The 15,728-nt window shown below is 44.4% G+C and overlaps 1 protein-coding gene across 1 annotated transcript; it reads left to right on the forward strand.

Annotated features, from left to right (window-relative positions):
• The first annotated feature begins 10 nt into the window (after positions 1–10).
• Positions 11–8,830, forward strand: LOC135558936 (splicing factor Cactin-like). Its single transcript, XM_064993168.1, has 10 exons — positions 11–526; positions 635–1,322; positions 2,104–2,199; positions 4,630–4,775; positions 6,222–6,384; positions 6,493–6,607; positions 6,886–7,078; positions 7,276–7,395; positions 7,493–7,836; positions 7,962–8,830. The coding sequence occupies exons 1-10, from the start codon at positions 225–227 to the stop codon at positions 8,450–8,452; spliced, it is 2,658 nt and encodes an 885-aa protein (XP_064849240.1). The 5' UTR covers positions 11–224; the 3' UTR covers positions 8,453–8,830.
• The last annotated feature ends 6,898 nt before the right edge of the window (positions 8,831–15,728 follow it).

Consider the following 15,728-nt stretch of genomic DNA (forward strand, 5'->3'; position numbering starts at 1 on the left):
AAATATACCTGAGAATTAAACAAATGTGAACAAAATCAATATAAAGGTTATTAGGAGAGGATCCCTTCGTGGTTTAAGTTAAATAATTATGTTTGTAATTTTCTTAATGTGTTTCTCCCCTCAAATACAATACAGTTGTGTGCTGCGAACAAAAATAATTTTACAGGTCCTATTTACGCGACCTAGAAGAGAACGGACCACAGACATTTGGGAACTCTTTTGCCATGGGTCCAAAAAAGCATCGTCGGTCCCGTTCTGGCTCTCGTAGTCGGAACCGGGATCGAAACAGGTCCAAAATAAGCAGATCACGATCACCCGAAGAGAAGAGAGGCCGGAGTCGGTCCATTGATCGAAACATAAAACCCCGGAGAATTGCGCGTTCTGAGAGCGGAAACTCGGACAGCAGTGGTGGATCTACGAGGCGACAAGGACAGCGGCCCCGTAGCAGAGACCATCCCGGATCGAGAAGCGACTCAAACAGCGACAATAGACGTAAACTGAAGGGCAAATCAAAAGACAGATCCAGGTAAACGTTACAGGTTAAGCTATATGAAATAAAAATGTACTGTGTATGTAGTTCGCAAAAAATGAACCACATACTGTATCTGCAACTAAACGTTTTTCTATCCATCAGGTCTGACTCAGATGATCCAAAGGGAAGGAAGAAAAGAGAGAAAAAGAAGAGCAGAAGAGAAGACAAAGGAGAGAAGATGATTGGCAGGAGCCAGTCCCAGTCCGACTCAGGGTCTAGTGCAGACCGGAAGAGATCGAGGGACGGGGGGAACAATGACCGGGAGAGGAGATGGCGGAGGAGTGCAGACAGAGGGAGTAGAGGCCCCAGCAGAGAAAGTGAACGACAGATGCGGGAGAGAACGAGAGACAGGGAGAGAATGAGAAGCCGAGACAAGGAGCCAAGCCGATGTAAGGAGAAAAGTCGAGAAAGAAGCAGCCGGAGGAGTGAAGACCGTGGGAGGAGAGAAGGAAGCAGAGGAAAGGACCAAAGGGACAAAGAGCGTAATAGACGTCGCTCTGGATCCTCTGACTCGTCTAAGAGCTCTGGGTCGGATGGCGGGGCCCGTGGAGGCAGCCCGGGGTCTGGAGAGGCCGGTCCCTCGGTACGAGATGAGAAGAAGAACCAGAGAGAGATGCTGAAGGCCCTGGAGACCCCAGAGGAGAAGAGGGCCAGGCGACTGGCCAAGAAGGAGGCCAAGGAGAGGAAGAAGAGAGAAAAGATGGGCTGGAGTGAGGAGTACATGGGCTATACCAATGCAGACAACCCCTTCGGAGACAACAACCTGCTGGGCACCTTCAAATGGCAGAAGGTAAGACGGGGAGAGGGGAATGAGCACTTGAGAAATGGGTGTATATGGGACTATCAACCTCCTGCTTTTAGAAGTGCAGTGGTTGTCAGACCTAGTCTAAACAGCAGACTGATACAATGGTTACTCCATGAATATCAGTCTGAAAGAAGTCGCTGTAAAAGAAAACGCAATAGTCTCTACAAGGCAGAATTTTTTTAAGTAAAAATATTTATACTTATTTTACAGGTTGTACATGCTGTTGGTCCTTTTGTCGGTAGGAGGTGGAGATAATGTTTCCACAGGAATGTGTTTACCTGACTTTTTGCAGCGCCGATAGGTTCTGTCACTTGTATTATCAATCTGTTGTCACATTACACGTGATGCACAATATGTAAACAATAGCCGAAACACGTTTCCTCACAATTAGCTGGAAGTGTTTGTCTTTCAGTTAGGCTCGGTTATATTGGTCAAGTGTTTGTCACGTGCTAATTGCATCAGTATTGAAAATAAAAAAATGGAAATACAAATTATCTACAGAACAGCGTACTGAAGGTTGGGTTGATGACATTATTCTGTTGGTAATCTTGTCTCACATTCCTACCAGCAAAAGGAACAACCACACGGATAACCAATATTTTTATTCAGCATTCTGGCTTGTAGAGATCATGAAATGAAACTTTCCTGATCGAAATGCTAATTTCTGCCCGACTTAGAATTATATTCAATTCAACGTCAGGTCTTCAGGCTTCATCAGACAAGGCTCTGAGGAATTTGTGTATTTCTCTGTTGTTGTTGTGGTCAGGCTCTGGACAGGAAGGGCATTGGCCATCTGGGTGAGAAGGACCTGAAGGACAGGAACAAACGTATCCAGGAGGAGAATCGCAGAGAACTGCAGAAGGTATGCTTCTATGCAACACAAGTTTTCTGGGTCTGCATAATAAATCAAGGATAGTTGAAATCGGTGCTAAATTAAGTCCCCAGAAGTAACAAGTAATGGTAGACCTACCAATTAGTTATAGTGATTTTACTGATATCAATTTTGTTAATTAATTATTATGTGGTTAAAACTCGTAATTCCGTGACCAATTTGGCAAAGGAATTACCAAAAAATATGTAACGGAATTACTGCAACTGAAATGGCTACAATGGGAAATCACAATGGTCACCTGCTTTACTGTCCTCTCTTCCACTGACATACTGTTATGTTCAGCTCACAACTGTTTTCTTTGTCTTTCTTGTGGACAAACCCAGTGTTAAAACAGTCTGAGTCTGGACAACCCCCTCTCTCTTTCTCTCTAGTTAATGTCAACTCTCCCAGGTCTTACTGACACATACCCACGAGCCCCCTCTCTTTCCATGGACACTAAACGTCCATGGACTTTTAAAAGTAGTTGAACCAAATCTGAATCTATCATAGAGGTATGTTTCATAAGTTTGGATAGTACAGTACTGTACATTGAGTAGAGCACAGTAGAGTGTACTAAGCTGTAAGAAACGTCCCTCTTTCAGGACCCTGTCTTTCAAAGATAAGTCGCAAAAATCCAAATATCTTCACAGATCGTCATTGTAAAGGGTTTAAACTCTGTTTCCCATGCTTGTTCAATGAACCATAAACAATTAATGAACATGTACCTGTGGAACGGTCGTTAAGACACTAACAGCTTACAGATGGTAGGCAATTAAGGTCACAGTTATGAAAACTTAGGACACTAAAGAGGCCTTTCTACTGACTCTGAAAAAACACCAAAGAAAGATGCCCAGGGTCCCTGCTCATCTGCGTGAACGTGCCTTAGGCATGCTGCAAGGAGGAATGAGGACTGCAGATGTGGACAGGGCAACAGGTACAGGATGGCAACAACAACTGCCCGAGTTACAGCCGGAACGTACAATCCCTCCATCAGTGCTCAGACTGTCCGCAATAGGCTGAGAGAGGCTGGACTGAGGGCTTGTAGGCCTGTTGTAAGGCAGGTCCTCACCAGACATCACCGGCAACAATGTTGCCTATGGGCATAAACCCACCGTCGCTGGACCAGACAGGACTGGCGAAAAGTGCTCTTCATTGGCGAGTCGCGGTTTTGTCTAACCAGGGGTGATGGTCGGATTCTCGTTTATCGTCAAATGAATGAGAGTTACACCGAGACCTGTACTCTGGAGCGTGATCGATTTGGAGGTGGAGGGTCCGTCATGGTCTGGGGCGGTATGTCACAGCATCATCGGACTGCCTGCAATGACAACAAGCTCAATCTCAACGCTGTGCGCTACAGGGAAGACATCCTCATGTGGTACCCTTCCTGCAGGCTCATCCTGACATGACCCTCCAGCATGACAATGCCACCAGCCGTACTGCTCGTTCTGTGCGTGATTTCCTGCAAGACAGGAATGTCAGTGTTCGGCCATGGCCAAGGAAGAGCATGGATCTCAATCTCATTGAGCACGTCTGGATCAGATGGTGAGGGCTAGGGCCATTCCCCCCAGAAATGTCTGGGAACTTGCAGGTGCCTTGGTGGAAAAGTAGGGTAACATCTCACAGCAAATCTGGTGCAGTCCATGAGGAGGAGATGCACTGCAGTACTGTGGAACTTGTTCAGTTTATGTCTCAGTTGTTGAATCTTGTTATGTTCATACAAATATTTAGACATGTTAAGTTTGCTGAAAATGAACGCAGTTGACAGTGAGAGGATGTTTCTTTTTTTGCTGAGTATATATTGTACTGAACTAAACTCTACTGAACTCTGCTGCGCTGTATTGTACTGCATTGTATTCTACTGTGATGTCCAAACTTGTGAAACTGTGCTGTAAATTACATTTGTTTCCATATTTATGCATTTCTGTGTAGTACAGATCAGGGACCCATGATGTAATTCTGTTACCGTAGTGCCAGCACCGGGTATAAATCCACTTCATTTACTGTAGTTCAATAACCAAAAGAGATTTTTCAAACGCAAGCTATCATTACTGATAGCAGACATATTTTAATCTTAATTCGGAGAAGATATTTAACATCGTTTTTGGAAAACGTTGGTCGCATAAAAACCTTAGGGTTACATCTGCACAATTCTTCTACTAAACTCGTTTTTGTACATTTTTTTTAGTGGAAATTGTTAAAAGTAGCCCTTGTGCATAGAGTTGTGGTTTGAAAATATTTTAAATCAATGTAGTTTTAACACAAAATGAGGTTGGGACTATATAAACCTCAAAAAGTGTTACATTTGACTCCAACAAAGTTATGCAATTTTACTGTAGGACAATGTAGAGCGAGAGAGAGAAAGCCATGCAAGAGCAGGACCTGTGTGTGTGTAACTGTGTTTGTGTGTCTGCCTGTGTTTAGGTGAAGCAGCTGCGTCTGGAGAGGGAGAGAGAGAAGGCCATGAGAGAGACCGAGCTGGAGATGCTGCAGAGAGAGAAGGAGGCAGAGCATTTCAAAACCTGGGCGGAACAAGAGGACAACTTTCACTTGCACCAGGCCAAGCTACGGTTAGTGGTGCCACCTTCATTACTATCCCTCTGTAAACCCTGACCCTCAATAACCTCTCACATGCAGTGCATTCAGAAAGTATTCAGACACCTTGACTTTTTCCATATTTTGTTACATTACAGCCATATTCTAAAATGTATTAAATTGTTTCTTTCCCTCATTAATCTACACACAATACCCCATAATGACAGAGCAAAACCGTGTTGTTTTTTTAAAATGTGCAAATGTATAAAAAAATAATAATAATACATTTACACAAGTATTCAGACCCTTTACTCAGTAGATTGTTGAAGCACCTTTGGCAGCGTTCACAGCCTTGAGTCTTCTTTGGTATGATGCTACAAGCTTGGCACACCTGTATTTGGGGAGTTTCTTCCATTCTTCTCTGCAGATCCTCTCAAGCTCTGTCAGGTTTGATGGGGAGCATGGCTTCACAGCTATTTTCAGGTCTCTCCAGAGATGTTTGATCGGGTTCATGTCCAGGCTGTGGCAGGGACACTCAAGGACATTCGGAGACTTGTCCCAAAGCCACTCCTGCGTTGTCTTGGCTGTGTGCTTAGGGTTGTTGTCCTGTTGGAAGGTGAACCTTCGCCCCAGTCCGAGGTCCTGAGCACTCTGGAGCAGGTTTTCATCAAGAATCTCTCTGTACTTTGCTCCTTTCATCTTTCCCTCGATCCTGACTACCGGTAGTCTCCCAGTTCCCGCCGGGGGAGTGCTGTAGAGATGATTGTCCTTCTGGAAGGTTCTTCCATCTCCACAGAGGGACCATCGGGATCTTGGTCACCTCCCAGACCAAGGCCCTTCTCCCCCGATTGCTCAGTTTGGCCGGGCGGCCAGCTCTAGGAAGAGTCTTGGTGGTTTCAAACTTCTTCCATATAAGAATGATGGTGGCCACTGTGTTCTTTGGGACCTTCAATGCTGCAGAAATGTTTTGGTACCCTTCCACAGATCTGTGCCTCGTCACAATCCTGTCTCTGAGTTCTACGGACAATTCCTTTGACCTCATTGCTTGGTTGTTGCTCTGACATGCACGGTCAACTGTGGGACCTTATATAGACCGGTGTGTGCCTTTCCAAATCCTGTCCAATCAATTGAATTTACCACAGGTGGACTCCAGTCAAGTTGTAGAAGCATCTGAAGGATGATCACTGGAAACAGGATGCACCTGAGCTCAATTTAGAGTCTCATAGCAAAGAGTGAATACCCCTTGTTGTTGTTGGGTGTGTTGATGGATGAGGATTTTTTTAAATCTAATTAATTTTAGAATAAGGCTAACCAAACAAAATGTGGAAAATGTCAAGGGGTCTGAATACTTTCCGAAGGCACGGTGGTTCCATTTACTCACTCAAAAACAACCTGGTCCAAAAACAACACCTCAGTACTCCGGTGTCTGCCGATGTGGATTTGTGTGTAGCCCTCTAACTAATAAATGTTTGTTTGTTTAGGTCTAAGATCCGTATCCGTGACGGCCGTGCTAAGCCCATAGACCTTTTGGCTAAGTACATCAGTGCTGAGGATGACGACTTGGCTGTGGAGATGCACGAACCTTACACCTTCCTCAACGGACTCACCGTCACTGACATGGACGACCTGCTTGAAGATATCAAGGTGTGTGTGTGCTTACTGTCTTTCTAGAATAAATGGAGCTTGTTGGTTGAGAAATTGTGGTGTGCAGAGGAAGAGTTTTTTTGTGACCCTGTGTGGTTTTCTCTGTAGGTATACATGGAGCTGGAGCAGGGGAAGAATGTAGACTTCTGGAGGGATATGACCACCATCACAGAGGATGAGATCAGCAAGCTCCGGAAACTGGAGGCATCTGGGAAAGGCCCAGGTGCACCACCTCAACCTCTCATAGGCCCAGCTACATGGACATCTCAGTATTGCTCTCTCTCATTGGCCCATTTTATGTCTTGGCTGTCCATCTTCAACCTCTATACTTTACGCCTAGGACATTTCTCCCCCTGTCTCTTTCTCCTAGGGAGTGTCGGAAATGGCACCCTAGTTAAAAGTAGTGTAATATATAATTAGGGCATAGGGTGCCATTTCTGGTGCAGCCCTAGACTGTCAAGTGAGGTTTACTGTTTAGTTGACTGTCTCTCTGTTCTCCAGGTGACCGTCGTGATGGCATTAACACATCAGTGAGCACCGATGTTCAGATAGTGTTTAAGGGAAAGACGTACAGCCAGCTCCAGGCGCTGAACCTCAACATCGAGACTAAGATCCGAGCTGGGGGATCCAACCTGGACATAGGCTACTGGGAGAGCTTGATGCAGCAAGTCAGGGTCTTCATGGGCCGAGCACGGTGAGGACCGGTTGATTGCATGTAGAGCATGGTGCTTGCAACGCCAGGGTTGTGTGTTCGATTCCCACTGGGGTCCAGTACAGGCAAAAGTACAGAAATGTATCCACTCACAGACACTCTTATCGTATGCCGCTCGGGCTAAGAGTGTTTGCTAAATGACTAAAATAAAAAAATGTCAACCCCTATCTGTGTTGTAGGTTGAGAGAGAGGCACCAGGACGTGTTGCGTCAGAAGCTGTTCAAGCTGAAACAGGAGCAGGGAGTGGAGAGTGAGCCTCTCTTCCCGATCATCAAAGAGGAGCCTGAGGACGAGGCTGTGTGAGTACACGCACGCACACCGTCAACCTCTTTCTACGCACGCATGCACGCTCAAGTACACTAGGTTTGAACTTTGCCGCCTCTTTTTCATTCACAGAACCGAGAGCGAGAAAGACACTCCCTCAGGGGGGCCTGGACCCTCCTCTTCCTCCCCTTCCATCAATCAAAAGAGAGATGCAGAGGAGAAGGATGAGCAAGTGGCGGGCCCATCCACGGAGGGAGACGGGGAGAAAGAGGGGGATGGAGAGGAGAAGGGTGAGGTGGTAGAGGCTGTTCTGACAGAGGAGGATTTGATCCAGCAGAGCCAGGCAGAGTATGACTCTGGCCGCTACAGTCCCACACTGCTGCTTCCCTCAGAGCTACCGCTGGACACACACACCATCACACCTGACGAAGACACACACAAACTACACCTCTCACGCAGACAGCTCGCCGTCACAGGTAAGAGGCTCTACACACCCATATTCATACATACACAAAAACGCTCAGACATTCTTACAAGGCCTATCTCTACCCATCGTCCTATTAATCAATCTTTCTCTCTCTGCTCACCACTTGTTCTCCAGGTGATGCCAATGAGAATGCAGAGGATGAGTTTGTGCGTCGCGCCAAACAGGGCATGGGCGGGGACGAGGCTCAGTTTAGCGTAGAGCTTCCCCTCACAGGGAAGATGTACCTGTGGGCTGATAAATACCGTCCCCGGAAACCTCGCTTCTTCAACAGGGTCCACACAGGCTTCGAGTGGAACAAATATAACCAGACCCATTACGACTTCGACAACCCTCCGCCTAAGATCGTCCAGGGCTACAAGTTCAACATCTTCTATCCGGACCTGATCAACAAACGTTCCACACCGCAGTACTTCCTAGAACCCAGTCCCGACAACAAGGACTTTGGGGTTCTGCGGTTCCATGCGGGCCCGCCATATGAGGACATTGCCTTTAAGATCGTTAACCGCGAGTGGGAGTACTCTCACCGCCACGGGTTCCGTTGTCAGTTCGCCAACGGGATCTTCCAGCTGTGGTTCCACTTCAAGAGGTACCGCTACAGAAGATAGAACCAGCTGAGTTTAGAACCTCAACAGTACAACACCAGCCTTGGGCCTGGACCCCAATCCGGACCAGGAAACTTACACTGCCAGGTTGTAACCATAGAAATGGAATGTATAGATCAGATATCATATCAGTTGGGATCATCAGTAAGGTTAATGTGTTCTAGCGGTTAATGTTTAGTCTGAAGGCCTAAAGAAAAACAATTACACACTTGGGATCAACTGTGTTTTTATTGGTTATCTTAGTGTTAACCCTTTTCCTAGTTATTACTACGGCAGCCCTGCCCATTCTGTTGTCACAAAGAATGGTTTGTATTTTAGTTTGATCAGATAGGCTTTCAATGTACCTGTCTCTGAAATTACATATTAAAGATTCTTTTCCTAGCGGACTTCCATTTGTTGCCATCAGAGCTGTGAGGTAAAACAGTCTAATAACAAAACATTTGACAAGATTTCAATTGTCCTAGGAGTGGCATTAACTGTGTCTCATAATCAGTCAGGAAGAGGATGTCAACAAATCACAAGATAGTAAACTGTCCCTTTTACCATTGGCTAAGTGTAACGTTGACCTATTACCATTGGCTAAGTGTAACGTTGACCTATTTTCTTAGAAACAACAGCTGTTCGATTTAGGACTAATTAACCCCCAATGTTAGCACTTTCTTAGCAAGTCCACTCCTGCCCCAGATTGAAACCAGTCATGCCTGTTGACTATTCTATTCACACACATTGGAGATGCCAAAAACAGTTCAGATAGAAAGAGTTTTAATAACGTAAACAACACTGATACAGTACAGTTAACAGGATCCTGATAATGCACTAGGCTAGTGGCCAATCCTCAAAGCACAACCATGTTTTTCCATATCTCTTATGGTCTCCCATGTATGAAATGGATGGTTGTGTAAAAATATTTTACTGCAGAAGGGGTTACATTTATAGATATTGTGACACCCTTTGACTCAAAGTTCAGGATAATGCCTGGCTGCAGGGGTAACCCAATATGGCAAGCTCTGATATTGCTCAAATTTTGAATACAACAAGTCAATTGTCTGCCCAAATACACAAACATCATTGGGATATCTTAAATAACTTTTAAAATAAAGACCTGTAAACACAGATCCATACAATAGGCAGAAATAACTATCAAGAATCATGATGAATGTAAACTTTGCTTTTTGGTAACTGTTCAATAGACAACTTTCCATGTCAAATCTGCTTTCATTCAGTGCTGTATGGTACCGCCTGGCAAAAATACATACAGTTACACATTATTTTATGTTGTGGCTATTGTAATCGCTCTAAGGAAAACAAGTGGGCTCTGACATCCAAATAAGATGTTTTGGGGTCAAAGGTTCTGTAAAGGTTCCCTAGTCTTGCAATTAAGTCAGAGAGCCATCACAGATTATCTTTATATTTGGTCTCAAATTCAATATGGCTGCCATAATAACATTTGATGGAGGTTAAATCACCTGTAAATATTAATTTTGTAAATGAGGCCTTTTTTCAGAATTGTGTACAACACTCATGCCTATAAAGACTGTTGGTGTAAATACTTTTTTTGTGTGTATTTGACACCCTTTTTACCCGCAAATTCGATCTTGTCTCATCGCTGCAACTCCCCAACAGGCTCGGGAGGCGAAGGTCGAGTCATGTGTCCTCCGAAACATGACCCGCCAAACCGCTTTTCTTAACATCCGCCCGCTTAGCCCCTAAAAGAGTAAACGTCGTTCAACTGACGACAGAGGTCTGCCTGCAGGCACCCGGCTTCCCACAAGGAGTCGCTAGAGCTCGATGAGCCAAGTAAAGCCAACCTTCATACACCTTCATACAGCTCTTGCTATATTTATGAGTGGCACTGCCTTGCCTCTGTGTCTGAATAGCCGAAGGCAACTAGTTTTTCAATGTGTGATCATGTTTTAATCTCATTCACACACTTACAGCATATCAACAATGGGCAATTACACAAAATGTAATAAGCCTTTCAAGACACAAGCACACAGTAGCGTGCTTTCTATTTGGGGTTTTAGGCTGGGTTTCTGTATAAGCACTTTGACATCTGCTGATATAAAAAGGGCTTTATGAATACATTTGATTGATTAGAAAATATGTTTATGTCATTATTTGGTAACAGAACACCTATCTGTTCTAACTAAAATGATTTTCCCAATGAAAACTTAACTTCCATCCTTCGCATACTGATCAGTCACAGTGAGTGCTGAATACACTCAAAATATGATCCATTTAGTTGGAACCAAAATTATTTTCCAATCATTCTGAACAGGACCCATATTTCCTTTGTTCCTGTCTGATCAAAAAATAAAGTTCTGAACCAGTTTGAACCCATATAGTTCCTTTTTGTAACCTGTGAAATCAACATAGTTTCATTCATTTACTCAACCTATTAGCACAGCTAGAGAAGCTTGCTATGGGCCGAACGGCACGAGATGCTACAGAAATTTCACAGGTGGGGAGAGAGAGGGGTGAACATGGAGGGGGCTTGGCTTGAAAAGCTGAACATCATGACATGACGTGAACTGGAATGTGTTTAGGCTATTACTAGCATTATAATTTCACCGAATTATAGAATTATGAGGACATGTAGACATGAGGAATATTTTTGGTACAAAAAGGTTCTCAAGATTTGAAAATAACGGTTCTGTTCCAGAACACAAGAGATCACTTTAGTTCCGGGTTCTGTTTCCATTTCTCAAAATGGGGGTGGGGAGAGAATAAAGTTGAATAAAAAACAAGAGAAAAGAGAGGATATCAGTCTGACTCACAGCTCCAAGTCTGGTGGTGGGGATGTCACAGCTGTACATCACCAACTTCACAAAGGACAGTTCCACGGTTACCAATGTCCAACACGCTGTATGCACACACCACAGAGAGGTCCCTTGAACACAACAACACAGTGCATTAAAGAGACGTTAAAGAGAAACTCTCACATGCGCGTACACACAAACATAGATACACTAACACATAAATCAGATTTTATTGGTCACATACACATGTTTAGCAGATGTTATTGCGGGTGTAGTGAAATGCTTGTGTTTCTAGCTCCAACAGTGCAATAATATCGAACAATTTTACAATAATACACACACATTTAAAGTAAAGGAATGGAATTAAGAATCAATAAATATTTGAACGAGCAGTGTCGGAGCAGCATAAACTAAAATACCGTAGAATATCAAATCAAAATCAAATCAAACTTTATTTGTCACATGCGGCGAATACAAGTGTAGACCTTACCGTGAAATGCTTACTTACAAGCCCTTAACCAACAGTGCAGTTCAAGAAGAGTAAAGAAAATATTTACCAAATAAACTAAATGAAAAAATAATAAAAAGTAACACAATAACATAACAATAACGAGGCTATATACAGGGGGCATCAGTCAGTGTTCAGGGGTCAGTGTGTGGGAGTACAGGTTAGAGGTAAATTGTACATGTATGTAGGGGTGGAGTGACTATGCATAGATAATAAACAGTGAGTAGCAGCAGTGTTCAAACCAAAACGGATGGGTGGGTCAATGTAAATAGTCTGGTGGCCAGACTAATCAGGTTAATTGTTCAGCAGTCTTATGGCTTGAGGGTAGAAGCTGTTGAGGAGCCTTTTGGTTCTAGACTTGGTGCTCCAGTACCGCTTGACGTGCAGTAGCAGAGAACTGTCTATGACTTGGGTGACTGGAGTCTCTGACAATTTTATGGGCTTTCCTCTGACACGCATATTATATAGATCCTCGATTGCAGGAAGCTTGGCCCCAGTGATGTACTGGGCCGTACGCACTACCCTCTGTACAGTCAGATGCCGAGCAGTTGCGTTTGGACCATAATAGATCGTTGGTGATGTGGACACCAAGGAACTTGAAACTCTTTGATCCGCTCCACTGAAGCCCTGTTGATGTTATTGGGGGCCTGTTCGGCCTACCTTTTCCTGTAGTCCACGATCAACTCGTCTTGCTCACATTGAGGGAAAGGTTGTTGTCCAGGCACCACACTGCCAGTTCTCTGACCTCCTCCCTATAGGCTGTCTCATCGTTGTCCGTGATAAGGCTGTTGTTGTCATCAGCAAACTTAATGATGGGGATGGAGTCATGCCTGGCCGTGCAGTCATGAGTGAACAGGGAGTACAGGAGGGGACTGAGCACGCACCCCTGAGGGGCCCCCATGTTGAGGATCAGCGTGGCGGATGTGTTGTTACCTACCCTTACCACCAGGGGGCGGCCCGTCAGGAAGTCCAGGATCCAGTTGCAGAGGGAAATGTTTAGTCCCAGGGTCCTTAGCATAGTGATGAGCTTTGAGGGTAGTATGGTGTTGAACGCTGAGCTGTAGTCAATTAATAGCATTCTCACATAGGTGTTACTTTTGTCCAGGTGTGAGGGCAGTGTGGAGTGCAATAGAGATTGCATCATCTGTGGATCTGTTGGGGCGGTATGAAAATTGGAGTGGGTCTAGGGTTTCTGGCATAATGGTGTTGATGTGAGCCATGACCAACCTTTCAAAGCATTTCATGGCTACAGACTTGAGTGCTATGGGTCGGTAGTCATTTAGACAGGTTACCTTAGTGTTCTTGGGCACATGGACTTTTGCGGTCTGCTTGACTCAGACAGGGAGAGGTTGAAAATATCAGTGTGTCAGCGTATACTCAGAGTACACGTCCTGGTAATCCTTCTGGCCATGCGACCTTGTGAATGTTGACCTGTTTAAAGGTCTTGCTGTAGAGAGAGAGCATGATCACACAGTCGTCCGGAAAAGCTGATGCTCTAATGCTTGTTTCAGTTTTTCTTGTCTCGAAGTGAGCATAGAAGTTATTTAGCTCGTCTGGTAGGCTTGTGTCACTGGGCAGCTCTCGGCTGTGCTTCCCTTTGTAGTCTGTAATAGTATGCAAGCCCTGCCACATCCGACAAGCGTCGATGCAGATGTAGGGCGATTCGATCTTAGTCTTGTATTGACCCTTGCCTGATGGTTCGTCGGAGGGCATAGTGGGATTTCTTATAAGCTTCCGGGTTAGAGTCCCGCTCCTTGAAAGCGGCAGCTCTACCCTTTAGCGCAGTGCGAATGATGCCTGTAATCCATGGCTTCTGGTATGTACGTACAGTCACTGTGGGGACAACGTCACCCATGCATGTATTGATGAAGCCAGTGACTGATGTGGTGTACTCCTCAATGCCATCGGAAGAATCTTGGACCATATTCCAGTCTGTGCTAGCAAAAAAGTCCTGTAGTTTAGCATCTGCTTCATCTGACCACTTTTTTATAGAACAGGTCACTGGTGCTTCCTGTTTTAATTTTTGCATGTAAGCAGGAGGATAGAAATATGGTCAGATTTTCCAAATGGAGGGCGAGGGAGAGCTTTGTAGTAAAGGTGGTCTAGAGTTTTTCCCCCCTCTGGCTGCAAATTTAACATGCTAATAGAAATTAGTTAAAACTGAGTTAAGTTTCCCTGCATTTAAGTCCCCGGCCACTAGGAGCACCGCCTCTGGATGAGCATTTTCCTGTTCACTTATGGCGGTATACAGCTCATTGAGTGTGGTTTTAGTACCAGCATACGTCTGTGGTGATATGTAAACTATAGGTAGATAGTGTGGTCTACAGCTTATGATGAGATACTCTACCTCAGGCGAGCAAAACCTTGAGACTTCCTTAGATATCGTGCACTAGCTGTTCTTTACAAATATGCATAGGCCCCCGCCTAGTGTCTTACCAGAGGCTTCTGTTCTATGCTGCCGATAGTCATCGTTCAGCCATGACTCAGTGAAACATAAGATATTACAGTTAATGTCCCGTTGGTAGGATATACACTACCGTTCAAAAGTTTGGGATCACTTAGAAATGTCCTTGTTTTGAAAGAAAAACAATTTTTTTGTCTATTAAAATAACGTCAAATTAATCAGAAAAACAGTGTAGACCTTATTAATGTTGCAAATGACTATTGTAGCTGGAAACGGCAGATTTATGGAATATCACTCCTGCGTTCCAATGGCACATTGTGTTAGCTAATCCAAGTTTATCATTTTAAAAGGCAAATTTATCAAGGCGAGACCTAGATGCAGACGGTTGGAGTCTTACAATATTTATTAAGCCAAAGTAGTAGGCAAGAGAATGGTAATGGATAGGCAAAAAGGTCAAACCAGATCAAAGTCCAGGAGGTAAAGAGTGGCAGACAGGCTCGTGGTCAAGGCAGGCGCTTACAAAGTCCAGAAAGAGGCAAGGGTAAACAAATTAATATATATATGTAAAAGTAGAAAACCGCTGGTTGACTTGGAAACTTACAAGACAAACTGCCACAGAGAGACAGGAAACACAGATAAATACACTGGGGAAAACAAGCGACACCTGGAGGGGGTGGAGACAATAACGAGGAAGGGTGAAACATATCAGGGTGTGACAATTGATCATTAGAAAACCCTTTTGCAATTATGTTGGCAAAGCTGAAACTGTTCTTCTGATTTAAGAAGCATCAGCATTTGTGGGTTCGATTACAGGCTCAAAATGGCCAGAAACAAAGGACTTTCTTCTGAAACTCTTCAGTCTATTCATGTTCTGAGAAATGAAGGCTATTCCATGCGAGAAACTGCCAAGAAACTGAAGATCTCGTACAACGCTGTGAACTACTCCCTTCACAGAACAGCGCAAACTGGCCCTAACCAGAATAGAAAGAGGAGTGGGAGGCCCCGGTGCACAACTGAGCAAGAGGACAAGTACGTTAGAGTGTCTAGTTTGAGAATCATACGCCTCACAAGTCCTATAGTGGGACCTTCATTAAATAGTACCCGTAAAACACTTGTCTCAACGTCAACAGAGAGTTGCAAAGAAAAAGCCATATCTCAGACTAGCCAATAAAAATAAAAGATGAAGATGGGCAAAAGAACAAAGAGCCAGGACAGAGGAACTCTGTAGACCCTGCCATATAGCGTTCGTGTCTGAGCCGTTGTATTTCGACTTTTTGTTTTGCCTGTTTGATTGCCTTACGGAGGGAATAACTACACTGTTTGTATTCGGCCATAATCCCAGTCACCTTGTCATGGTTAAATGCGGTGGTTCACACACACCGTGCAGACACGAACCACGCAGGACACCACCAGTTTGCTGTTGAAGTCATACTCCACAGCAGTCTCACTGAAGAACAGGTATACCTTGTCATCAACAACTGCTGACCTGCTCTCACTCTCTGGCATCTGGGCCAAGGCGATGAAGTTGGGCTCTGGGAAATAAAAATATAGAAGATATCAACCTAAAGAATTTAGCCTGGTCTCAGATCTCAGATTTACATAAGTATT

This window comes from Oncorhynchus masou, chromosome 17 (assembly GCF_036934945.1).
Source record: "Oncorhynchus masou masou isolate Uvic2021 chromosome 17, UVic_Omas_1.1, whole genome shotgun sequence".
Classification (NCBI taxonomy): Eukaryota; Metazoa; Chordata; class Actinopteri; order Salmoniformes; family Salmonidae; genus Oncorhynchus; species Oncorhynchus masou.

Bases quoted from the DNA above. Each gene is read 5' to 3' on its own strand.
- LOC135558936 (XM_064993168.1), top strand. From the start codon at position 225: ATGGGTCCAAAAAAGCATCGTCGGTCCCGTTCTGGCTCTCGTAGTCGG. The intron at 2,200-4,629 runs GTATGCTTCTAT...GCCTGTGTTTAG, and splicing joins ATCGCAGAGAACTGCAGAAG to GTGAAGCAGCTGCGTCTGGA. The intron at 7,079-7,275 runs GTGAGGACCGGT...TCTGTGTTGTAG, and splicing joins GTCTTCATGGGCCGAGCACG to GTTGAGAGAGAGGCACCAGG.